This window comes from Ursus arctos, unplaced genomic scaffold, assembly GCF_023065955.2.
Source record: "Ursus arctos isolate Adak ecotype North America unplaced genomic scaffold, UrsArc2.0 scaffold_29, whole genome shotgun sequence".
Taxonomy (NCBI): Eukaryota; Metazoa; Chordata; class Mammalia; order Carnivora; family Ursidae; genus Ursus; species Ursus arctos.
This window is the reverse complement of record NW_026622974.1, coordinates 5,393,132-5,417,659: the sequence shown is the minus strand read 5'-3', so window position 1 is coordinate 5,417,659 and position 24,528 is coordinate 5,393,132. Positions and strand designations below refer to the sequence as shown.

Below are 24,528 nucleotides of genomic sequence, written 5' to 3'. Positions count from 1 at the left end.
TTTTCTTTTCATTTTTATTTTAAAGGAAAAAAAAAAAACAGTGCAAAAACCCATTTTCCAGTGTCAGCCATGCCCACCCCCCACCCCTAGGTCACCTCCCTGGCTGGGGGCCTGACTCTTCCTCCCACTCTGCAGCCCCTCCCCCTCATGCAACCCACAGGGGCTGGAGGCTCCACTTCCCTGGAGTGCCAGATCCCAGGGGGCCTTAGGGGGAGGAAAGAACTGGGGGGGGGGCAGCCCCTGATCTGCCTGTGGCCTCCCCCAGGTCTCCAGCCATGGCACCAGGTACCCCTCTCGGCTCTCAATAACCCTTTCCTGACCACACTACTAGTGTGGGGGGCACTGACCTGGGGGAACCCTGTCCGCACCCCTCTTTGCCCCGGGTCCGGCTCGGGGCTCTCCTCACTGAGGTTGGGGGTTTCCTCCCTCCCTCCTTGGTGGGGGAGAGTGGTGAGATAGCCAGGTTTAAATACCTTAATGAAAGCAGGGGATGGGGGAGGAAGGGGCTTTAGATCTAATAAATTATTAGCGTTTCTTTTAGTGTCCGTGGGGGGCGGGTGGGGTGGGGCAGGGCGTGGCCTCCAGGGCCCCTCCCTCCCCTTACTGGTGAATCTCATTCTCTATGAGGCTGTCCTCGTAAGACTGGAAGTCTGTGTCCGTGAGGCCATCAGGCGGCATCAGCAGCTCCTCATCTTGGGACGAGGACAACGGGGGCTCATCCCCCGAGCTCCCAGGACCCCCATCCCCGTCCCCGTCCACCTCGGAGTCCTGCAGCACCTGAGCGATGTATTTCTGAAGGGGGAAAGGAATAGAGGGTGAGGGGGGGCAGCTGCTCCTCATGGCGAGGGGCTGATGGGGGGATCTCAGGGTCTCCAGGGTGTGGGACAGTGAGCCTCCCCCCAGGGAGAGGTGGGCACTCCCCTCAGTGAAGCCAGATCTCTCCCTGCCCCTGGGGGCGGGAATGGGCCTCACTTTCAGGAGGACTAATGGGACCCCTGGCTTTGGACGGAGCATCAGTCAGAGGCTCCTCTCTATCCCTGGCCATGAATCAGGGCACTCACCGCAGATTTGGGGACAGCAGCAGCAGTGGGGGGCCGTCCATTGCTTCTGGGGTCCACGGCATCTGTCTCCGTGTGCTCAATCTTGAGGGACCCAGAATGAGTCGGGGAGTGGGAAGATGTCCTTGCCCTCAGCCGCCATCAAGACCCCACACCTTCTTGACACCCTTGCTGCCCCTGCCATCAGCTCCCACCCATCCCCCTGCTCCCCTGCACCCCGTTGAGCTTCTGCCCTCAGCCATCCCCTGCCCCCCTCGCCCCACACCTTGTAGTTGTGGGCACTGAGGTATTTGAAGTGTCCGAAGCAGACGTGGCAGAGACAGATGACGATGGTGATGACCAGGACCACGAATGTGAACATGGACGTGGGGGCTAGGAACCCTGGTGGCGGGGGGCAAAGGATGGGGCTGCTGCCTCTCCTCTGGGTGCCCCCTCCCGGGGGCCCACCACCCCACTTTGGCTACCTTCTGAAGGCAGCCCTGCATTCCTCCATGCTGTGGCCTGACCTGGCTTCTCCCAGACGCCTTGCCCGTGGCCCTTGGCCTCCACGGACCCTCCCGCGCCTCGCTCTGCCTCAACCCTGCAGGGAGGCCCTCCCCCGCCCACCCCTGCCACTCCCTGAGGTGCGCGCGGGGCCGGCCCTCACCCGTGCGCATGGTGGAGAAGAACAGCAGCCAGAAGAGGCAGAGGATGGGAGCGGCCACCACCTGGTTCACAGCCCCCGAGTGGATCTTCTTGTCCAGCTTGGCCGGCAGGTAGGCGTAGTAGAGGTTGTACCTGTCTACCAGGTGTTTCAGCAGCATGTACATGAGCCCTGGGGAGAGCCACGTGGGCCTGACCTCGGGCCGGTGACACCGGACCTCGGTGCGTCCGGCACGGCTGGTCCTAGGCCTTCCAAGATGGCCGACGGCCTGGGCTCCCTGCTCCTGCCCCAGCCCCAGGCCCATCGCAGAATCGCACAACGTCGGCTTCCTCAGCTTTCCCCGCCTCGTTCCGTGGCCCCTCACTGAAAATCCCACTATCAGAAATCCGTTCCTCCGGGTCGGTGAGCTGCTTCCTGAAACCCTTGGTGTTTTTTCCCACCCTGTCCCTACACCGATGAGTATAAATTTGGCGGTAAGTTCTGTTCTCCTGGGGGCTGAGGGAATGGGGGCTTTTAAAAGGACAGGGAGGTTAGTTTGGGAGTTTGGAGCCTTCAGGAACTGGGGAGGGTGGTTAAGGGGTTAGGATGTTAGGAGGGGGAAAGCGGAGGTAACTAGTAGGGTGACCGTTGCAGAGAAACTTTGCTAAATTTCAGAAGGAAGAGGGATTGTCCAGGGGGCACGGCTCAGCCACGGCGGGGTAGCTCTGTCAGTGGCAAGAGCCTAACCCCACCCCGGAATCCAAAGGTCTTTCCTGAGCTTGTGGCCTGTTTCCAAGTGTCCCGGCGGACCCTGTGCAGGAGTGTGCGTGTGCGTGTGCGCGCGCACGTGCGCGCACCCCGCTGTGGACATGTGAGGTGTGTCCGAGTGCATCAGCCGAGCGAAGGCACTTGGTGTGGATGAGTGGGGCCATGTCGGGGTGACTTTGCCCAGGGGCCCGGCACACCAGCTGGGGCCAGCCTGAGCTGAGATGGTTTTCCCCCTCCTCCCCCCCAGGCCAGGCCCCAGACTGAGGCAGGGACCGGGCGGGAGGCCCGAGGGGCCGGTCTCCCAGCCGGGGCCCTGTCCACTCAGGGCGGCCTGCCTTACTACAGTGAGGAGGGTGAGGTCCTGGGTCCCCCCGAGCAGGGCCCAGGTCCCGGCGCGGCGGTGCCTACCGAAGGGCACGATGATGGGGCAGGTGATACTGTAGGTCATGACCACCGTGAAGACGCACATCATCCAGGCGTAGGCTGCGCCAAACTGGAACTCGTAGGCCTGATGCTGGGGGGGAGATGGGCAGGAGGGCGGCTCAGGGAGGGGAGGGGCAGGCTGGAAGGGCGCGGGGCAGGGGGGACGGAGCAGGGGCCAGGGACCAAGCCATGGGGAAAAGGAACCAAAATCCAGGGTGGGGCAGGGCAAAGCAGATGGAAAGAGGGGCTGTGGCTGAGATGGAGGTCAGGGTGGGTACAGGGACGGGCCGTGGGCTGGGGGGGCGGGGGCTTTGAGAGATCAGGGGCTGGCAGGTGGGGAGGCCTGGGGGGAGGGATGCCCAGAGCCCTCGTGTGGGGTTAGGGCACAGAGACCCTAGATCTAGGGACCCGGACCTCCCCCAACTCCCATCAGAACACTAGACTGTCAGGACTGGCACAGTTGATCGATCGCCGCACATACGGGAAAACTGAGGCTCCAGATAGGAAGGGGATAGCCCAGGGCCACGGAACTAGGTCCCCCAAGTTCCAGCACCCCTGTGCCCCCACACCCTAGCAAGGCTGCCGCTGTTTCCGGTTGGGCCCACCAGCGGGCGCTGCGCAGGCCGCGGCGGCCCCAGGCGGCCGTACCCGCTTCACGTTGCGCCTCTCGGCCGCAGAGCGCGCCAGGCAGAGCCGGATCATGTACATGAGCAGGCCCGGGATGCGCAGCAGGTCCATGGCGTTGCCGATAAAGGCGGAGGCAATGACGTAGTTCACGAAGAAAGCGCCGTTGTCAGGCAGGAACACGCACCTGCGGGCACCCAGTGCTGCAGCGCTGCACCCCTGGGCGACCCAGCGGCCGCCTGCCCACCGCCCGCAGACCAGCACGCCACACCGCCGCCCCGACGCGCCTGCCTTCGTGCGCACAACCCCGCTCAGCGCGCAAGCACCCGGGCCCCCGGGCCCCCAGAGTGGGAACCCCAGGGGAGGATGGCAGAGTGTCGCAGACACCTCCAACACCCTCCGTGTGCGTGGATGCGACCTGACAGTGTGAGCCTAGAGGCGCCCCTATAAAGACTCATGGAGAGGGCTCCAAACCCCTAAGGCCACCAGATGTTCAGGGCATGACTGCCTGAGATCCCCACAGACCAACCTCGTGAGGCCCTAAAAGACCCCTAAGAGTGTGAGCCCTAGGAATACCCAGTTAGTACCCCCTTAGACCTTAAATTAAGCCACAGTGTACCCCCAGAGTGTGAGAACGCAAGCTCCACAGACCCTTCCTCCAAGATCTTCAGGGTGGGGAGCCCAAGAACCTTTGTCAATGCCTGTGACACGCCAAGTGTGAGCCCAAGATCTTTACAGATGGCTTAGAGCAAGATCCCTAGTCCTTGTGCCCATATATATGGCCATGGTACATGGCCCGCCATCCCCCCAACCCCAAACAGCCTCATAGGGCTTCCCAGAAAAGGTACCCCATAAGGAACCCCACAGTCACACCTCTGGATAAGAGCCTGAAACTGCAGAGGTGTTCCCATGACTTGTGCCCCATAAATGCCCCAAGTGTGGGTCCCGAGTTCTCCATAAATACTCCAGAGTTGTGAGCCCGAGACTTCCACAGATACTTAAAAGTGTGGGCTCCACGGACCTTCAGGGGTACCCCCAAGTCACTCCCAAAGCATGACCAAGATCCTACTACAGACGCTTCTCCAAACCGGAGGGCAACTTGACTCCTAGAGTTAGTCCCAGAATACAAGCTCTACAGACTGTCACAGAAATCCCCCAGTGTGGGTCCCAAAGCCCCAAATACACCTTGAAGGTGACCTCTACACAGGTTCCCAGAGAATGAGCCCCAACGCACACCCCAGGGACATCTCCCATGTCTACAGCCGAGCACTGTGGTATGATCTTTAGAATGACCCTCCTGCGCCATGTAAGCCCCCCCCCCCCCGGGCCGTGTGTCTCAGGCATAGCCACCCCCGCCCTCTGGTCTCTTTCCCTGGGGGCCCAGGTCACTCACTCAAACCGAATAGCTGCCTCAGCCAAGAATTTCTTGTCAAAGAGCCAGCGGAAGAAGAGGTCCAGGCTGGAGAGGAGGAGTGGAGAGGTGTGGTGTGGGGCTGGAATGGCCCAGAACACCAGGGGAGGCAGAGTCTAGGCCATGAGCCTCTGGGGAGGCCCCCCAGACATGCGTCCCCCAGCTCTGTAAGGGAAGTGGGAGCCTAAGCTGCTCCCCTTGCCCCCCCTGCCCCCCACCCCCATCCCAGCTCCCACCCCATCCTCTGCAACCCACCTGCTCAGTCCCAGTGAGGGCAGGAGCAGCACCATGAAGATGAGGAAGGTGTAGCACTTGTGCATGGTGGTCCTGTTCTCCCCGGAGCTGGGCCAGGGGGCACAGGGGCAGAGGTCAGATGAGCCAGCCCCCAGGCCTGCTCCCCTAGCCAGTACGCTATCCCAGGAAGCTCCTCTGGGATGGGGGCCTCCCAGCGTGAGGAGGCTGGCCAGCCTCCGTTCCCTGGCAGCGCTGGGACCGCCCGGGGCAGGGAGGCTGAAGGGGAAAGGGCTGCCCGGCAGGGACGGCCATACGCCTAGGAGGGCCAGAGCGTGGGGCGTGTGAGCGTCTCACCGTGTCCAGTGCGCTTCGAAGAAGGCTGAGTAGTAGACGATGGTGGGGAGCAGGGCCGAAAAGCACCACAGCAGGAGGGTGGGGAAGAACTGAGTGATGATGGGGTTCTGCAGTGGGGCACAGGGGACGTGTCAGGCGGGGCCGTCCAGTGGGCCCCAGTCTAGCTTGCTTTGCTTACCTGCCCCCTCCCCCCGTGGAGCCCCAGGCCCCATGGCTCTCGGGGCCCCGTGGCAGAAGTCCAGAACATGTGCAGGGCCGGGGGCGGGTGGGGGCCGGGCTCATGAGCGCCACTGCAGGGTGAGTGACGCTCATGGTTAGCATTCCTGAGGACCTCCTGAGGGCCAGGCATTGATCATGGGCTTTACGTGTAGGGAGCCTCCCAACAATGCTATTAGCCCATTTTACAGATGAGCGAACTAAGGCAAAAAGAGATTCAGCAGGTTACCCAGCTAGTCGAGTGGCGGGGTGGGGATGTGAACCCAGGCCGACTGGGTCTAGTGTTATTTTGCTCTTATCACTCGGGAATTTTCAAACTGTCTGACTTCGGACTTTGAGGCTCTGAGGAGGTGTGCTGTGTGTGTGGCAGGCGGGGCGAGGGAAGAGCTGGTGGAAGTGACCCTGACTCTATGGCCATCTGAGCAGCCTTGCTTTGCCACACTGGGGTTCACGTAAGAGTCCTTTAGATAAAGGCATCCGAATCTAAGTTTAGAAGCCAAGGCTGTAGTCCGAACCTCTGTTCTTCTGTCGGGGAGGTAGGGGCATGAGGAGAAGGGGGCTTGTCCGAGGTCCCACGGTCAGTTAAAACCGGCCCTGGGCTCACCGTCTTCCCTGGTGTCTCTCTAGGTGTGTGCAAACCCAAGGGTGATGTCACTAGGGGGAAGGTGGCAGGGAGCCCAAGGGACATTCCCAGAAGGCTCTGCAACCCCCAGTCGTGGGGGAGCTGTTGGTGGGGCTGGGCTGGGAGCAGAACCGTAGCTAGATCGGGCCGGAGGGCATTCTGGTTTCCCCCTGAAGAGGGATTCGAGGCCTCGTATCTGTGTCTCGCGACCCAGCATGGACGGGGTGGGGTGGGGCCTGGGCCTCACATTGAGGTACTCCACGGGCTTGGTGACGTTGAACTTGTCCATAGTGGTGATGATGATGGCCGGGGTGGTGAGGAAGAAGAGGAGAATGAAGAGGACGACATTGATGACCAGGCAGCGAAGCCACCAGATGAAGCCTCGGATGGAGAGGTGCTCCCTGGGAAGGCAGGCGAGAGGGTCGTTCTGGGGACACCTTGGACCTCCCTCTCCTCCCCTGTCCCTGCCGGAGCCAGCAGGCCCCACGAAACCTGCCGCGGCCGCCCCGCTGTGCTCACCAGTAGATGTTCTGGGGGTCAGGGGCGTAAGACACGGTCCAGTTGGAGATGTGCAGGGACTCGCTGCAAGACGAGGCCCGTGGCTCCCCGCGGCAGGTGCAGCCCTGGCACTTACACACATTGAAGTCCTTCAGGATGCTGGGGGATGGGCACTGGTTATTGCCAACGGCTGGCTGTGAGCGTGGGGACCCAGGAACCCCCACCAGTCCCCGGGGGACAAGGACGGGGATGGGCAGGCAGGGCAGGGGCTCACATGGCGGTGATGGTCTCGTTGTGGAAGGTGACAAAGGCCATGCCAAGAGGCTTCTCGTTCACCTTCTCCTTCTCCCGCTTGTAGTCCTCCTTCAGCTTCTGCTCCAGCTTCGTGTAGTACTCGATGGCCTCCACCTGCCGAGGGCGAGTGAGCGAGGTGGGGGGTTCTGGTCAGAGAGCCGGGCTGCTCCCCAGCACAGCTGGCAGCACCGACCCAGGGCTCACTACAGACCGAGTGCCGCGGTAGGCTTTCTAAGGGTTAACTCATGTAATCCTCAGGACAATCCCGAGGTAGGTACCATTAGCCTCATCTTAGAGAGGAAATGGAGACACAGAGCAGTCAAGAAACTCGCTAAAAGCCACAGAGCTAGTAAATACAGCACGATGCTGTTCTCTTGGCTGACCTCTTCTGACCTGGGGTTTGCAAACTTGGTCACTGTAGGGATGGGGACGAACCCAAGAGTGGAGCTGGGGCTTCGATGACTGTAGGAACAGGAGGGGACCTGAAGGTGGGGCTGCACCCGGCTCCCGGTCCCAGCCGCCCCCACCCCCATCCCTGCATGGCCTGGCCTGCTCTGGGAGTCTGTCTACCTTTGGCTGGTTACGTGCAAGGCCCATTTGTGTGCGTGCTCCTGGGGTCATGGGACCTGGGCCTAAAATGTGTCCATCTCTACCAATCTTCCCGGGATCTGTCCAGCTCTCCCCCATACCCAGCAGGAGCTCTGGGGGCCTGGCGTCACCTCGTACCTGCTCACAGCCTCGTACCACGCAGCAGCAGAGGTGGCCGCAAGGCTTGGGGTTGATCATGGTGGGGACGTTCTCCTTGCTCTGGAGGTTTGTGAAGTACAGCTTCCCCCGCTCGGCCTTCTTCCTGTGAGACCCAGGTGCCCGGTCACCCGCCGGCCCAGCTGGGGCCAGGAATGGCTGGGAGGGTGGGTAGGGAGCTCAGCTCAGGGGTTATTTAAGTCCACTCCCTAAGGACAGGGGCGAGCTTACTCTCGGATCTGCTTAGAATGCATGCTTCAGATATGGCCCCATTCAAGGGTCTTCCTGCCCATCCCTGGAGGGCCAGGAATTCTTCCTATGGTTTGGCCTAAGTTTCTTATATTGCAGCTGAAGAAGGGTATGTCCTCAGATACGGTGGGGATGGTGGACCCCTTTCCTCTCCCAACGAGCTCTGACCTCCAGGCCTTGCTCTTTCCAGAGCTGGACTGACAGGCACTCCAGGGGTTGAATTAAAAGCAAATGCCCTGGGAAACACCTGGAAGGGGAGCCAGGCTCCCGTGTGGCAGCCAAGATGCCCTCCACAATAGGCAGGGGCCCCTCCGGTGTCATACCTGGCCCCCCCACCGTTACCTCTCTGCGTCGAGGAACATAAGGCGAGCCACGTTGTAACATGGGCGAGCTTCAAGAACCGTGCAGTTGGGATAGGCCTCCCTGAAACACAGTCCGCCATCACCTTCTGTGGGGACCCCGCCCACCTGCCCCCACCTTGCAGCCATGACCCCATCACCTTTAAGACACACCCCCCCCAGTTCAAGCGCCCTGTCTGGTCTACAAAAATGGGAGTTCCATAAGAATAAATCTTTGCAAGTCCTCCCGTGTTCATGTGTGGAGCTGGAGGAAGCACGAAGGCTCGGGGGCCCTGGGCACGCTGACGAGCCCGGGTGTGAGAGTACATCTGCGTGGCGTGGGGGAGGCCACGGCTGCCCCCTGATTCGTGTCCAGAGCTTTGAACCTTCAGTGGAGAGAAACTGTTTCTACTCATGGGCTGTTCTCTTAACCCTGTTTCCAGAATACCTGGTTATAGTTCAACACTTCGCCTTGACCATGAACTGACCCCAGCCAACCCACAGCCCAGTCTACAGAACAATTCCCGCCCCAAGACTGACCGGAGATGGATCCTGAACCCTAACCTGAAACTGACCGTTTACTCGGATCCAAACTCACCCATAACTAGACCCACGACTGACTTTCTAACCCTGACCCGGGATTGACCCTAACCTTGCCTTGAAACTGAGCAGAGAGAGACCTTCTGTGACTCTCAGTCCTGGTACCTGGGGGGACTCGAGGGGCGCAGCAGTTCCTTCTTACTTCTCATCACACACTGCCCCTGCTCCCTAATCTAGACTGAGCTCCATCTTTTAAAAAAACGTTTTAATGAAGAACCACCAGGTGTTAAAGGTGCACAGGATCTGGTTCTAAAGTAACAAGACGGACGCTGCAAATCCACGAGAATTTGGAGACTTAAATCTGGGATGGGGTCCTTGAAACGCGCTGCAGACCTTTCCCCGACACCGTGTTGCTGCAACTATTTTAGGGCCCTTCCTTGGAAGGGCCTTCAGGCCTGTGGCAGGCTGAGCCCTCATTCTCACCCGACTAATCTCTCACCCCTAATCCCCACCAGGCAGGCTCTCTGATTTTACACACGGGAAGTTCCCTGGTTCTGCTGGGGTAGCCCCTCCTCCAGACAGACCCCGGACCTGGCTCACAAACCCTACTCCTCACCGCACATCAGGCCTGGGCCGACAGCGTCGACACAGTAGGTGCTCGATCAACACGTGCTGAACGAACGGATCAACGGGACGGTTGTTCCTTGATGCTCGCTCCCTAGATCCCCCAAACCCCAGTTGGGATCACAGTCTCCCCCACTCTTGCTTACAGGCTGACCACTAATTTCACAGCCCACTTCCTAAACAAAACCACAAGCTGACCCCGGAAACAGACAACCTGAACCATGAGCTCCCCACAGACACACATCAGGTCTGGTATGAAGCACACAGTAGGTGTAGGACAAATGTGTGCTGAGTGGATGCTTGGTTCGCGGGGTTCACTTCCTCGCTGCAGGCAGGGCCCTGTCCGAGTCCCCCCGCTGGAAACAGCACCCCTTCCTGACTCCTTCATTCTGTTCCGTTCCCTGCTTTGGTTTTCTTCTTGGCACCTACCCTGCTCTACGTGGTGTCTATTACTGGTTCATTTGTTTATTATCTGCCTCGCCCACCAGAACGGGAGCAGATGAGGGCAGAGGCTCCTTTTTTTGTTGTTGTTTACTGCCGAAACCCCAGCTCCTATTCCAGCGCAGGCACGCAGCAGGCACTCACGAATATTTGTTATTAAAGGCTTACCAGTCCAAGCTGACGGCTGATTCCAACAGGACGGTAATATTAAGATGTCACCTAATTCTGAGCACACACTGCCCTTAATCCTGACCCAGACTGCGCCCTAATGCCGATCACAGCTTGGACTCTAGATAGGATCCCCAGTCGCTCTCCTAGTGACCGAGGATGATCTAATTTTGACCTGTAACTTCTGTGAGGGCAGGGCCGGTTTCTAACTTGTTCATGCTTGGGTGTAGAAGGTGACAAGAAACGTCTGTTGAGTGACTGAGTACCCACCCGCTACTGCTGGTCGCAAACCACTCATCTGCCCGCAACAAGGGGTCTGCAGCCTGACCCTGACCAGACGCTGCCTCCCGATCCTGTTCCGATCCGGAACAACGACTGACTTCTGATCCAGGCCAACGGACGGTGAGTCTAGACCTCACGAAGTCCGGATCCTGACCACCAAGGTCCCCGATCAGGGCCACTGGCCAACTGCTAATTCTGGCCACAGACCGACCTCAGATCACACTCCGACGGGACCCTGCGCCCACTCCTAACGCTCACCTCCACCACGGGACCCCCCGAGAGCTCACTGATCTTTCACTCATCTCTCCCAAGGCCCACCGCGGTCACTTGGGCCTAATATCATCCGAGAAAGTCTGCTGAGTGTACAGATGAACGTATGACAGGATCCCTAATCCTGCACACACACCGTCCCGGCCACCGGGCACCCCTGGAGGTGTGTGTTCCCCTCCCCGCGAGACAGAACTCCAGGGCTGAAATGCGCTCAGCAAACACGCGAGCCCGCGGTCCCTCAGGAGCCACTGAAAGCCAGGGAGCCCCTCCCTGCCAGTCTGCACACAAACCCCGGAATGTCACATAAACGTTTGAAGCCACACACCTCAAAGGGCCCACGGACCCTGAGTCAACAACCCATGACCCAGTTCAAGCCGGGAGGGGAGGTGGGGTGGGGTGGGGGGGAGGGGACAGGACCACACTTCTCTCACTTTTCAAGTATTTCTTGTATTTTCCCTGTTCTTGCGGGGGGCCTCTCACCCAGCCCAAGTGCTGGAATGCCCTGGACTCACGTCATTCTCCGGTGGTCTCACCTCCACCCCCTCGTCAGCGGGGTGGGCATGAGAAGTCTCACTTCCACCCCCTCAGAGGGAGGGGTGAGAAGTCTGAGGGGCTGAATGGCAGAGAAGGGCCCACAGGACCTGGGGTTGGGGGTAGGAGTGGCCACTCACTCAAAATGCTTCTTGATCTTTTCTGATTCTGCGTATTTGGAGATTCCATTGATGAAGAGAGTCCGCTTCACCTGGGGAGAGAGAAGCGGGTCTGCCTTCCAGAGAACGAGGCTCGAGAATGCCAGGAGGGTGTGGGGAACAGGGAGCTGAACGGGTGGGAGGAGGCCTTAGGGATGGGCCAGGGAAAGCAGGAAGAGTGCATCTGACCAAAATCAGGCAGCGAGCTTAATGCAAGAGCCATCTGGCCCCTTGCTCCCAAGGGAGTCACTGAGGGGGAGGAAAGGGGGGACAACTCTCTGACCCTCAGGCCGTAAGGACACAGTGGCTGGCCGGGGGCGTTTGGTGCTGGGCTGGTGGTGGATGCAGACAGGACACGTCACTACCACAGCATCACCACGGCTGTTCCCTGAGGGCCAGGCACAGCGGGGGTGCTTCCCCGCCGACCTCAGGAAGGTTCTGTTGCCCCATGTTACAGATGAGGAAGTGGAGGCTGGGGGAGGTAACTTAGCGTGCAGGATAGGGGCTCTGGAGCTGCTGGGCCAGGATCGGAACCCAGGGGCCCCACCCTGGCGCGGACACCCCTTAGGGCTGAGGCGAGGCCCGGAGGGAAGGGAGGAGGCTGGGGGCGGGGGAGGCCAGGGCTCTGCGCCGCTCACCAGGTCGTCCTCCTTGTAGCGCATCTTGGAGGTGTGTCTCCGCATGCTGTAGACGGTCAGCAGCAGGTACAGGAAGGCGAAGGACGTGTGCAGCCACAGCAAGTTGTTCCTGGGCGGGGCAGAGGGGCCGCGGGACAGGAGCGCACTCAGACACCCCCAGCCTCCCGCTGTGACTTCAGCCCCTGGGACCGGGCCCCTCTCCGGCCACGGGTCTTCTGGCACTGACCCCTCACAGGGCAGGCCCCACACTCCACACCGTCCAGGCCCCAAGAGGATTCCACTGCAGCTGAAACGTCCCCAAGAGGTCCTCTCTTCCTGCCTCCCCCCGCCCCCCAATTGCTGGCTACCACCATTCCCTGACCTGCGGTCACACAGCTGCTTCTTGATCTGGTCGTCCCCAGGGATCCACCTCCTCTGTCTCCAGCCCAAGTCCTCAGGGCCCCAGAGCCTCCTCTGCAGCCTCGGCCACCTCTCCCCAGTGCTCCCCTACAGCCCTCCCTGTTACGGCTAGACTCTGGCACACACCGACCTCACTGACCGGCTTCCCCACCTTACCCTGATTTCAGGTTGGCAATGGTGGTTCTCCCGAAGCTGTAGGCATTGTTCTCTGGGGGAGACAGGAAGAGGGTGAAGACGACGCAGGGGTCAGGGCACGTGTCTTGCTGCCCCCTCTTCTCCCCTCCCGGCCCCACCCATCCTGGCCCTCACTGACCCAGCAGGTCCCCTGAGAAGTTGACAGGCAGCACGATGCCCACAGAGAGGACGCCCACAACGACCAGTAGCCCGATGATGTGCCGCTGGAAGGACAGGTAGTGCACAGCATCGCCCCCACATTTGTCCCGGATCTCATCGTCCCTGCAGGCGTGGGGCAGCAGAGGGGACAGGTGGGGACTGGGGCAGCTGAGGGGCCACGGCTTGCCCGCCTCGCCTGCCCCCGCCCCAGGTCCACCCTAGCCCCTGCTGGTCTGGCAGCACTATGGGGGCGGAGTGGGGTCTTTGGGCCCCCTATTTTCTGGAAAGGGAGGGATGACAAAGGGAAAGGGAAAGGGAGGGAAAGGAGAAGAGGACAGAGAGAGGTGGGAACAGAGGCGCTGCAGAGAGAGGAAAAAAGGGTGAGAAAGGTCAAGCAGAAGGGATATGGAAAGGGAAGGTGAGGAGGAGAGAAGCAGGTTGATGGAAGAGGTAGAAGTGGGAGGGAGGACCCAGGTTGGGGACGCAGTGGTGCCTAATGGCTGCTGGAGAAGCACGTAAGTGGTGCGCCTGGGGAGGGGCCCTGGGGGCCGGGGCGTGGGCAGTGGTGGTGCTGACCTGTCCGGGCCTCCTGCCTCTCTCAGCGCTCACTGCCTGCCTGCTGCACTCTGGCTCGATCTCCTGACTTCTGCTTGCTGGATACTGGCTCCTGCCTGTTGCTGGCTGGCTGCTCCCAGCCTGCCTGCTGCCCCCACCCGCTGGCTGCACGGAGGCTCTGAGGTGGGGGGGCTCCAGCCTCTGCCTTTGTGGGCTGGCAGGGGCTCGGAGAGCTGCGGGCAGAGCGGGCCCACTAGGCAGGGGGGCACACGGGAGACTGTGGGGTAAGGTGAGGCCAGCGCAGGAGACAACAGAGGCCGGGACCCCAGGGCCTGGCCTCCTGGAGTAGAGAGGAGGGTGCGGGGCTGGCTGGGAGCGCTAAGGCCCTCAAAGCGGCTGGCCTCTGGATTCTGTAGGGAAGTGACAGGTTCGGAAGTTTCTCTGTTTCTCTCTTTCCTTAGAGTCTGAAGACTGTTCACTTACTTTATCCTGAAGATGGCTGTCAGCCAGGAACAGAAACCCTGGGGGGACAGAGGGCTATCAGCTGGAGTCCCCACCCCACCAACCCGAACCTCCCTTCCCCCGTGAATCCCACCCACCCCATTCTCATGATCAACTCCAGGCTGTGGCCCACCTTGGCACAACTTCCAGAACCCCCCAAAGACAGTAGTGCATCCCAGAGGGGGAGAGGGAAGGTGCCAGTCCTCAAAGGAGAGGAGGACTAAGGGGAAACTGGGCTATCTGCGGGTACTCGCGCCCAGAGCTGCAGATCCCAGCAAAGAGCCAACGGGGCAGCGCAACCAGAGGAAGGCCTGAAGCTGTGTGGGTCAGGGTGGGGATGGGTGGGATTCAGCGTTCTAGGAAGGGCAGTAGGGACCTCCAGACCTATAGCTAACAAGAGTTTGCAACATGGCTGCCAACAGCAGAGGGGCAGGCCAAGCTGCCCGAGTTCCCGCCACCTTTCTTCCAGCGCACCCCAGAGGGACCGGACCCTGGGTCCCTGTGAGCTGCATTCTTCGACCCTCAAGCCCCCAGGCCTGCCTTCAGACAGAGACCCACCCCACTGACAGCAGGGTGGGGACCTCTGGGGGAGGGCTTCGCAGAGAGAACCCTCCCCCACCTTCCTTCTAGTAGAAGGGCCAGGCTTAACCCAGGACTGGGGAGAGAGGTGCCTCCCAGCTAAGATGAAGGACTGCTACCAGTTACCACATCACCTGAGTCTGGGGACCATCTGGACACCTCTGGGTGGGCAGGGGCGATACCTTTGCTTTGCCACTTACCAGTATGAGTCCGACTCAGGAAGCTGACTGGCTCCTTCTACCATGGCTGCTATAAGAGCTGCTGTCCCCCGGGACCCCAGCCCAAGCTGGACTGACCAGGGCCATCCCAGGCCTAAAGATCAGAGTTCTGTCCAGGACCCCCACCCTGGCAGAACGACAGGGGCCAGGTGGGTAACACCGGAGTGCCAGGCCTGACGTGAATGGGAGTCTGGGGACTGCTGTGAATCTCCAGGTACATGCCTTGTCTAGCGGGCCCTCTGCCACTCAGCTCCAATCCACAACTGGCCCCAGCCAGCCGAGGGCCACCAGCCTGCAATCTCTGAGCAATCACAACAAATTCTGTGTTTTGCTCGATGGGCCAGAAAGGCCTGTTGTTACTTCTAAAGCCCTGTCTAAGGAAGAAGGGGGCCGTGGGATTCATCGGTGGAGACAGGCACAGCGTTTGGGATTCGTGCGGTTAGGCTGGTGCTGGCTCGGAGGTTAGCATGGAATACAGAGCCAGGAGTTCCAAGTCTGGGTGGTTTGCCTGCGGCTCTGAGACAAGCGTTGCCCTTGCTGAGGAGAAAGTCACATTCCATAGGTCCTTGCCCTGCACCACTGGAGGCTAAGGCTGCTGAGCCCCCTGCCCTGGAGGAGGAGCACGTGTGGCTAACGGGTCTGGGGGAGGGCACTCACATTGTCTCTTTGGTCAAAGTCGACGGAGCTGGAGACAGACGTGAGACGCTCATACCGGTCATGACTGTCCCCGTGCATAGCTGAGGCCACACTGGGGGTGGAGAGGTGAGAGATCAGAGAGCCCGGTGAGTCTGAGCTCCTGGGGAGCAGGGTTGAAGTGGGGGGGCTCCCACTCCAGCGCTCCAGGGGCTAGACGAGGCACAGAAAGCGCAGAGGCTGAAGCTGGGATGAATGACTGTCTTCTTCCTGCCTCCCTTAAATCCACCTCTTTCCTTCGGGAGGCCTGGGGGGCACCCGTGCAGGGGCACTGAGTGAAGGGAGGAGGGTGTCTTCATCATTACCCCCTGGAGGCCAGAGTAAGAACGTGAGCAGGCCCTGCAGTTCTGGAGCAGACCAGCAGGGGACGGGATGGGGCGAGAGAGCCAATATCATGCACAGGGCAATGGGGAGCTGAAGGAAAGGACGGACTAGGAGAGCCCCAGAAGGGCTGGGGGTATCGGGGGGCTGGGGGATGTCCCCCAGGTGGGCCCCTCCCCTCCCCTTTCCCTGACCCCAGCAGCTCCCGCAACTCCAACGCCAGTCCTATAGACAGAGACAATGATGTGACCCCCAAAGGCCAGATTTGGGGCTCCATGGGAAGCCCCCCTCCCAGGCCTCCAGAAGGGGTGAGCAGGGAACCCTGAAATATGAAGAACTAGTTGTTAGGGGATGGCAAGCCACTGGTGACACCCAATCTTGTCTCTGTGACCAACAGGTGAGTATATTCTTAAGTTTCCGGAAGGATGGCCACTCTAGCCCAGCCACCAACAGAGCAGGGCACATGGGGAGGGGCTTCTCCCAGGCTGAAAGCCAGAGGGGGGGGATGGGGGAGTGAGGCAGAGACAAGCTGGGGAGCCCCCTGCTCTGCAAAGCACACCGCCTGCGTTAATCCGAAACATGAGCCTACAGAGGAGAAAACTGCAAAGAGAAACCAGTAACTTGGCAGGAAGAGAAGAGAAGCATGAGAGAAGAAAAGAGAAAGCTGGTTTAGTGGGGATGAGGGGGCAGGTGCCCCACATACTATTCCTGTTCCACTCGCTCCCTCTCCTGCTGCCGCCGACGCCTGGGGACAGAGAACAGACAGGGTTAACAGGGGTGGGGGGGGAGGGGGAGGTCCTGGGGGACTGGCAAAGGACAGAGGCCCATGCCCACATGTCCCCCATGTCCGCTCTGGGACTGGTCCCTCTTCATCTCCCCAACAAAGGGGGATGAGAGAGGGCTGGCTCTTTCTTATCCCCAAGGAGTGAGTGTGTGTGTGTGTGTGTGTGTGTGTGTGTGTGTGTGTGTGCGTGTGCGTGTGTATACACGTAAGGGAGAGTCCCAAAGCCTTACCTGTCTGCATCTGTCACCAAGGCCAGCCGCCCATAGTCCCAAGCCACCTTCCGGAGGATGGAGAACAAGAACAGCAGTGCCTGAGGGCAGAGGGAACGGTTGGCAGGTAGACAGACTGTCCACCTACTGGACTAGCCAAGGGGGCAGGGGCAGAGGGGCCGGGATCTTGTCTTAGAAAGGGATAACGTGGCTTGGGTGAACAGTCAGAGGCTAGGCCCAGGCTGGGTGATGCAGACCCCTGCTGCGGTTAAGCCGGGGGACTCAGAGCCAGGTGGAGGAGTGGCTAGGATGGCAGGTGTTAGCTAGCTACGGATAGGGTGTGGATGACAAGTGTGTGTGTGGGGGGTGGTGTGTGGGCACTCACAAGGAAGCACATGAAGTCAAGAGCCAGCACGGTGGGGACACCCCCAAAGGGCAGGCCCTGCAGGACGGTGCTGCGGATTCGGGCACTGTAGCAGTAGTCCTTGGGGTTGCTGTTGTTGAGGGCCGTGGTGCCCAAAGTGGCCAGAAGGAAGGGCAGCATGGCTGCTATTGCCGCATGGTCCTCCTGGGCAGAGAGCACAGTGGTCAGCTGGGCTTGTCCCCAATCCCCTCCTGGCTCCGGGCCTGAGCATGGGGAGAGGGAGTGACGGCAGATCCTCCGGCAGCCTGGGTGGGTGGAAGCGCTGGCTTCCAGAGATAAGGGCCCGGGGAGGCGAGGGTTGAGTCACATGGATTTACCTTCACTGGCTGTAAGGCTGCGACCCCACCCTGGGTCTGGGGAACTTGGCCCAGATCTGGACTGGGGAGACTGGTTTTTCTAAGCTGGAAGTTGTGAGTCTCTAATGTCTGCCTCCCACCACATACGCACACATGCGCACACACACACATGCTTGCTTTCTCTTTCTCTCCCTCTCTCTCTCTGTCTTTGTCTCTGGAAACTGAGTCTGAGGGAAGATGGGGAGGTCTTAGGCCTGAGGACTCAAGGCTAACAGGTGGGGGCTGGAGGCCAGGGGAGGATGGGACAGGAGCCAGCCGGCTCATCCCGATCTTCTCTTCCTACCTCTTAGAAAAATGGCATGGTTTCATCTGCTTGGAGTTTTCAACTCTGTTAAGCACTTTCTCAATACAACTGGCTTAAAAAAGAAAAAAAAAAAAAAAGATGTTCAGCTTCAGAGCTGGCCCTGGCCCTCTGTGCTTAGAGTAGGGACCTGAGGATGGGGTCAGAGTGGGAAGTCAGTTAAAAAGTAGGACTTCTGGGTTTGTGTTATCTGCCTGGTCCCAGTCACTCCTGGTTACTCTCATTCCGTTCCCCCTGCTTTGGAAGCAGCTACACCCCCCTTCCCTCCAGCTTCCTCACCTCTCCAGTGATCTCAGCACATGGGTCACCTGAGTGGTGTGAGGACTACAACTCCCAGAGTGCCCTGCTCCTGCCTCCGGAGTAGGGCAGGCTGGGAATGCCGTGCCCTCCAGCGAGATTTTCCATTGGCAAAGGAAGAGAGAGAGTGGGCGGGGGACTCTTAGCCTGCCCAAAGCCCCTGCTGGAGGGTACTACCCTCCAGCCCTGATCCCCGCCGATCCCCACTCCTGCTGTGGGGCTGTCCAGCCTTCTGTGGTCTGGGTGGATGGGGCGGAGGAGGAGGAGGGAAGGGGCAGCCAGCCCGGATACCTGGGTTCTGGGAGTGCCTGGGGACGAAGCCTAGCAGGGCTCTGGGGAGGCTTCTAGGGTGGAGAAGTGCGGCCGAGGCACTGCTGCCCCACCCGCGTCCTACTGGGGGGCCCCTGGGGGCCCCTTCTGCTGACAACACTGAAACTCTGCCTTGGGGGGGGGGTCCCCAGGGAAGAGAGGAAACCAGACAAAGAGAGAGAACAACAAACCTAGAATCGGTGACAATAACTCTGGGAGCAAGCATCCTCCAGCCCCCTGGGGGGACTCAGAGGGCTTCTCCTGCCCACTGATCCCTCATTTTCCCCAGCCTCTTCCTAACACTTCAATTACAGGGCAAGAGGCACCAGCTCTCAGATGGAGGGGGAAGTTGTGGTTGTTTATATGTTTCACTTGGTCCCAGGGAGTCTCTGAAAAGCTAAGGTAGTAACTGCCTGGTGTGTTATGCCTCCCTCTTTCCTTCCAGCCCAAGTTGCCTTAAAAAAACCCCAAACCAAAAAACCGAAAACCCCATTAATTTAGTAATTTCAAAAGGCGCCATTTATCAAGTTCCCACTGTTTCAAGAATAATACATACACGATTTCATTTAAATCCTTGACAATCCTGAGTTGGATATTATTGCCGTTTTAAGATAAGGACACAGGGGCTCCAAGAGGTTCAGTAACTTTCCCTAAGTCACACTGCTAATAAAACGATGGGGTTCAAACCTAGGTCAACCTCTTTCTAAAGCTAGAACACAGTTCAGGGCACCATGCTTTTCTGATGTGCCTAGAACAGGACTCTGCACAACATGGAAGCTTTGTACATGCTCACTAAATGTTCTTGGGCTAGAAGCACCAGAGCACTGTGGGCATGCGTATGTTCAGGTGGTAGACGTGTGCTGATGTGTCTGTGTGTGTGTGGGAGGGTGGTAGGTGACTGGTCTCTAAGTTGAGGTGTGGGTGTGGGTGTGTCTGGGGAGCCTGGGTATGTAAACATAAGGTGCATAGAACCCTAGGGCACCAGGGTTAAAGGGTTAAAGGCAGGGAGAGGCAGCTTGGGTCTTGGGGCCCTCTGCAGTAGCGTCTCCCCCCTTAACTCCCAACTCCAGTGCACTCCAGCAGTCAAGACAGCTTGTCTCTCACCCTAAAACCAAGGGTCCACCAGGCCAGAACATAAGGGGTACAAACCCCTGGAGCAACCCCCTCCCCCAGGCCTCTCCAAACCGAAGGAAGGTGGAACATTCTGGGAGCTTTTACATTAACAGGACCCCATAGGGTGGGTGAAGTTGCAGGTAGATGCTTAGTAACTGAAATTAGCATGTCCATCTGCTGCCTCCCTCTTGACAGTCACAAAGCACTCTCCCCTCCACAAATGCATTGATCTTACGTGCCCCCTACCCCCACCAAACCCGAGGAAGGCGGGGCACACTTGCTGGATCAGACCACTGTCCCCACTTTACAGGGGAGGAGAAGCAACTCAACAAGAGGTCACAGGGCAGGGAAAGGGTGGAGCCAGGACTGGTGGCTCTTCAGGCTGAACTTCACCTAGGGCAGCTGCTCAAAGCTTTCAGTGAGAGCAGCTGGTTGGAGGGAAGAGACTGAGGCAGAGTATTTTGGGGGGAGGTGTTGGGGGGGCAGTTCATCCACTCAGCCAGCTGTATCCTGGAATTTCTCTAGTCTGACACTGAGGCTTTAGCTGGCGGCGTGCACAAGGTGGTGGATTTTATTTCCAGCTATCTAAAGGTTGTTATTTCACCATTAAGAAGTGTGTGTGTGGTGGGGGAGTTATAAGTTAAAAGTTTTTTTTTCTTCCAGAGTTACTTGGGAAGATTTCATTTAGGGCCTGGGCTCATAGGAAGGCGGTGGGGTCTGAAGGGAGAAGATGATGGAGGCCTGCTCTGCAACTATGTAACCTGGGCCTCAGTCTTCCAAACTGTAGCAAAGAGGTATTAACATCCTGGCCTCACCCCTCCCAACTTCACAGGGACCAGCAAAAAAGTATCCACGAGTGAGGATAAAAGCAGTAGGAAAAGAATGCAATTATCAAATATTTATTTTACTCTGAATTTGTGCCAGGCACCATTCTAAGCGCTTTACACATGTTAACTCATTGACTGGCCCTCAGGACCCTGAGAAGACACTGAGGTCCAGAGAGGGTACAGAACTTGCCCAACGTCACACAGCCAGTCTGTCACAGATCCAGATACAGACCGACACAGACCCAGGTAGGCTGGCTCAAGTGTATGCTCTTGACCGCTGCATTTTGCTGCCCTGGCCGACAGCGGAGCCACTTCCATTGGGGGCCTGGGCATTGGGGGCTGGGGGCTGCCTGCTACAGCTCTGGAGAAATGCCACATCCTATTTCTGTTTGCCCTCCTTCTTGCCTGTAGTGAGACCCTCCACTCAGACCCTGGGTTTGTGATTTCAGGTGAGAGAGGTGTGGAGGACAGGTGACAGAGCCTGGGGATTAACAGCTCAGGCTCTAGGATGAGACAGATCTGGCTACTGATCTGGGCAAGTTTACTTCACCACCCTGGGCCTCAGTTTCTTCATCTGAAAATGGGAATTATACTTCAGTTGTGTGGTTGTTTTGAGAACTAAACAAGAGGACTTATGTAAACATCTTAATACAATTCAAGGCACATGATGGATTCTAAAAAAAATTAGCCACTGTTATTAATAAAGTGTGGCGTAAAAGGGTTGGTTTGGTGGCGGAAACTGGTAAAAATAAAAACAAAGGAAAACAAACTTTAATGAAAAAGCCCCTCAGTCAGGATGGGCTTCTTGTTTAGACCCAAGGTCTTATATGGCATTTGGGACTCTGCCACTAAGTGGCAGGGAGCGTTCCCAAACTCTTCAAACATACCCAATCCATTTGTAGCAGGCTGGAAAGGTGGGGGTACGGGAGGGTGATGCTATGCCGGGATGGGTCAGAAGTTCAGAGAAGAGAACCTGTCATTTATCAACAACCAGGCAGGGTGCCAGGCTCTTTACCCGTGTTATCTAGTTGATCCCCATGATAAATCATGTGAGGAGGTGGTAGTAAACACACTTTCAAATTCAAACTAAGGTTCAGACAGGGTAAGTAACTTGTCAAGGTCACACAGCTAAAGAATGGTAGAGCTGGAATTTGAACTGAGGTCTCTAAGACACTGTTATAATTGGAGAGAACTTGTAGGATGTCCAAAAGGGGGTCAGCCACCCTAGCTACCTTTAGCTACCCACCACCAGCCTTCTGCCTTGCCACATCCCCACCCACCCACCTACCCGTAGGCCGAGACTGAGTTGGGTGAGCCAACAGCAGGCCCCAACATGTGCCACCCAGAGCAAGCCAGGGCCTGGACCCTCTGGTGCCCTGGAGGACAGTCATGCTGCCAGCACACCAGGGCTGGAAGCCTGAGAGACACTCCCACTCCTCTCCTCACATGCCCTGGGAGGCAAGACTGAGGGTCCAGCAAGAGGGGTTGGGCACAGCTTCATTCTTCCTGGGCAGACCCAGGGAAAGCCTAGGCTAGATAGTGGTGTTGGGTAGAGAAGCTGGGACTCTCCTGCCCCCCAGAGAAGTGGAGTGCTGAGCAGCCAGACCTCCCCCCAGGGGACCCAGGCAGGTGGCAGCACAGAGCCCCAAGGGCAGTCGGCCCCTCTGACCTCTCCTCTCCACTTCCCAAGCGACCTTCTCTTCTGAAGAACAAGGCACCAAATCTTTGGGACTGTCCTCCTTAGACGGTCAAGAAGGCCAGGAGGGACAAAGCGCGCCCCCTCCCCCCAACAGGGCCTTTGCCCCACTCCTGGTTCCGTGTCTGAATCCTCTCCCCACCGCACCCTACAACGCAGGCCCGGGCGGCTCATGAATGAACTGCACTGTGTGGGGCGCAAGGAGAGGACACGCTCCCGGGGCCAGTCGCCTCCCCAGCCCGCGACCAGTCCCCAGACGGGCCGGGGGCAGCGGCCGGCCTCATGCCAGCACCCGCGAACCCTGTCCTTGTCCGAGCCCGAACCCCTGCCTCGGGTCGGCTTCTGGGGTACTCAGCCCCGGAAACAGGAGAAAAGATAAAAGAGACCGAGGGCACTGGACTTGGCGACCCTGGAATCTAAAACTCGGGGGCGGGGGCGGCAGGCTCCCCACAGCGGCGGCGGGCTGATGGGGGCGCAGCTGGAACCCTGGAGGGGCGCGCGGGGGATGCGCACCTGGACCGGGCAGGTGGGAGAAGTGTGGCGCTAGGGGACCGGGGGCGGGGGTCCCACCCCTCGGTATCTCCCCAGGGGTGGGGACAGACGGCGGTGCACATCTGGACCCTCGGCAAGATTCGGAGGACTCGCATTTAGCTCAGGATGGTGCGGGGTTGGGGGCAGCGCGTGGCACCACTGGGTCCCGCGGGCCCGGGCACCTCTGGGTCCCGCAGGAGGTTGAAGGGAGGGGACACGCAGCTGAGTCCGGGGTTTTCTTTGGGTGGTGGTAGGATCCTCAAAGAAAAGAGAAGGGGCTGGGGAAGGGTCGCGTACTCACCCCCAGGCGCAGACTCGGCTCCGGCTCGGAGCCCCGGGTTGGGGCGGGGCGGGGCTGGGGGAGGGGGAGGGGGAGTCACTGGGCGGCTCGAGCTCCGGGCTCCTGCGGCGGCCGCGGCAGTGTCTGGGGGAGGGGGAACGGGAGGAGGGAGGGGGATGAGGAGGGGGCGGGGCCTCGCAGATCCCACCCCCCACGCCAGGACACGCAAGGCGCGCGCGCACGCTCAGATAGCCGCTCGCCTGGCTGGGTCGGGCGCGCAGGCGCAGTGGAGAGGCCGCGTGGGGGGAGAAGGCGGCGCTGAGCCAGAGAGGCCCGCGGCGGGATATTCCCGGGCGGCGAGAGCGGTATGGCAGGATGGCTGGGGGGAAAGGGCGTCAGGCTCCTAACTTTTTCTCCGCTCTCTTCCTTCCCTGCATTAGGGGAGGCGCACTCCCCGGGGTGGGTAGGGGAGAGGCTGGAGTGGGAGGTTAGTGGGCCCCTTGAGGGCAGAGGGGCTGCCCCGTCCCCGACCCTCCCCTCCCAGTCCCCAAGGGCGGCGGGGGCCCCGTTCATCTCTGCATCCCGCGACCCCCGCCTGCGCTCACGTGCCTTTCCAGGGATGTGAGGCCGGCCTGGGGAGGGGTGGGCTGCGGTCAAGCCTTTGCGAGGTGGCTTCAGCCGGTCACCCTGCCGCGGCTCCTGGGGTTTGTCTACTTCTCTCGTCTTCCCTTCCTTTTCTCCGCCTGGGTCTTCAGATGACTTTGTGACTCGTTTGCCAGGCGCTTCTGTGGTGTGGAGAGTGAGTCCACGGCTTTTACTGTCATGCCAATGCGTGGCTCCCACCGGCTCCAGGGGGTTCCCAGGTTTCTCATTTCATCAGAGGCTGCATCAGCCAGGGACTAAGACAGGAAAGATGAAGAGAGGGAAAGAGAGGGACAGGCATGTGTGTGCATACATACTCCTGTATAGCACCCACACAAATAGATCACAAAGGCACGCAGAGTACCAACCTGTTGATTGAATTTTGGGTTCCTGGAAGGCTCTCTTCATTCAGGTTTGAAGGGAGTTAGCCTGGGGACAAAAAGGAAGTATTGCTTTCCATAGTGGGCAATAAATGAGCTTTGTCATCCTAAGAGATTGAATGGACTGAATTTATAAACAGGGTAACAAAAGGGCATATGGATGCAGTACCCTTGGGTGACTTGGGAAAAGCTGGGAGATTGGAAGCTACTTAAACCCTGGCTGCTGGACAGAGGAAGGGCCCTGCCTACCAGGTTGTGTCTGGTTCTTGTGATTGGTCATTGTCTCTGCTGTCGGCTGACTTTTTAAAAGGTTCATTAGTAGAAGGCGGAGAAAGGTTTATTGTGGAATGCAGCTGTGAGGTTTGATTTATTGCAGTTCAGACTGAACTATTCAAGCTGAGTCCCATTGGTTAGCTGGCATCCAGGTTAGTGGATCATGGCCATCATTAAAAAAAAAAAAAAAAGATACCAGAGTGCATTGTACTTAGTAAACCAAGTATTGTTTCTTGATGCTTACTTCAGGAATACATATGTATATGAATGTGTTAGGTGTTATACTGTGTGTGTTTTTGTGTGTCACAGAAAACTTCGAGATGCATTGGTCTTCCGTGTCCTCCTGTTTGCCTTCCTCAATCTGAGCGTTCAGTCATTTAAAATTGTATACAAGGACTCA

The 24,528-nt window shown here is 58.8% G+C and overlaps 2 protein-coding genes across 9 annotated transcripts in view; one reads left to right on the top strand and one right to left on the bottom strand.

The window, feature by feature from the left end:
* Positions 1–23,054, bottom strand: TMEM63B (transmembrane protein 63B). Of its 4 annotated transcripts, XM_026507350.4 has the most exons (25): positions 22,855–22,979; positions 17,763–17,835; positions 17,085–17,267; positions 16,721–16,800; positions 16,410–16,451; positions 15,350–15,440; positions 13,878–13,915; positions 12,820–12,962; positions 12,663–12,714; positions 12,108–12,216; positions 11,452–11,522; positions 8,460–8,540; positions 7,851–7,974; positions 7,105–7,238; positions 6,852–6,989; positions 6,580–6,733; positions 5,495–5,601; positions 5,162–5,248; positions 4,889–4,954; positions 3,520–3,682; positions 2,857–2,962; positions 1,705–1,872; positions 1,324–1,439; positions 1,062–1,142; positions 1–792 (listed from the first exon to the last, which is right to left on the bottom strand). In XM_026507350.4, exons 3-25 carry the CDS (start codon positions 17,241–17,243, stop codon positions 601–603), a joined length of 2,502 nt encoding a protein of 833 aa, XP_026363135.1. In that variant the 5' UTR covers positions 17,244–17,267; positions 17,763–17,835; positions 22,855–22,979; the 3' UTR covers positions 1–600. The 4 variants fall into 4 exon arrangements, with proteins under 4 accessions (XP_026363135.1, XP_026363137.1, XP_048075618.1 ...); XM_026507352.4 differs by lacking the exon at positions 17,763–17,835 and having other exon boundaries at positions 22,855–22,993; XM_048219661.2 differs by lacking the exon at positions 16,410–16,451.
* A 36-nt stretch (positions 23,055–23,090) lies between these two features.
* The window catches only part of MRPL14 (mitochondrial ribosomal protein L14), a 38,272-nt gene continuing 36,834 nt past the window's right edge, over positions 23,091–24,528 (top strand). For 4 of the 5 annotated variants that reach the window (XR_008956198.1, XR_008956197.1, XR_008956199.1 and 1 more), the window contains exon 1: positions 23,091–23,198. The gene's annotated coding sequence lies outside the window, so the exon portion shown is untranslated. The remainder of the gene's footprint in view (positions 23,199–24,528) is intronic. The other variant, XM_026507354.4, reaches the window with a different exon arrangement.

What these genes read in the sequence shown, in the direction of transcription:
- TMEM63B (XM_026507352.4), bottom strand. Translation starts at nt 17,243, where the DNA reads ATGCTGCCCTTCCTTCTGGCCACTTTGGGCACCACGGCCCTCAACAAC. An exon ending in GAGCGAGTGGAACAGGAATA is followed by an intron (nt 15,441 to 16,409) that starts GTATGTGGGGCA and finishes CTCCACCCCCAG; the next exon opens with TGTGGCCTCAGCTATGCACG. An exon ending in ATTGCCAACCTGAAATCAGG is followed by an intron (nt 12,217 to 12,662) that starts GTAAGGTGGGGA and finishes TGCCCCGCCCAG; the next exon opens with GAACAACTTGCTGTGGCTGC.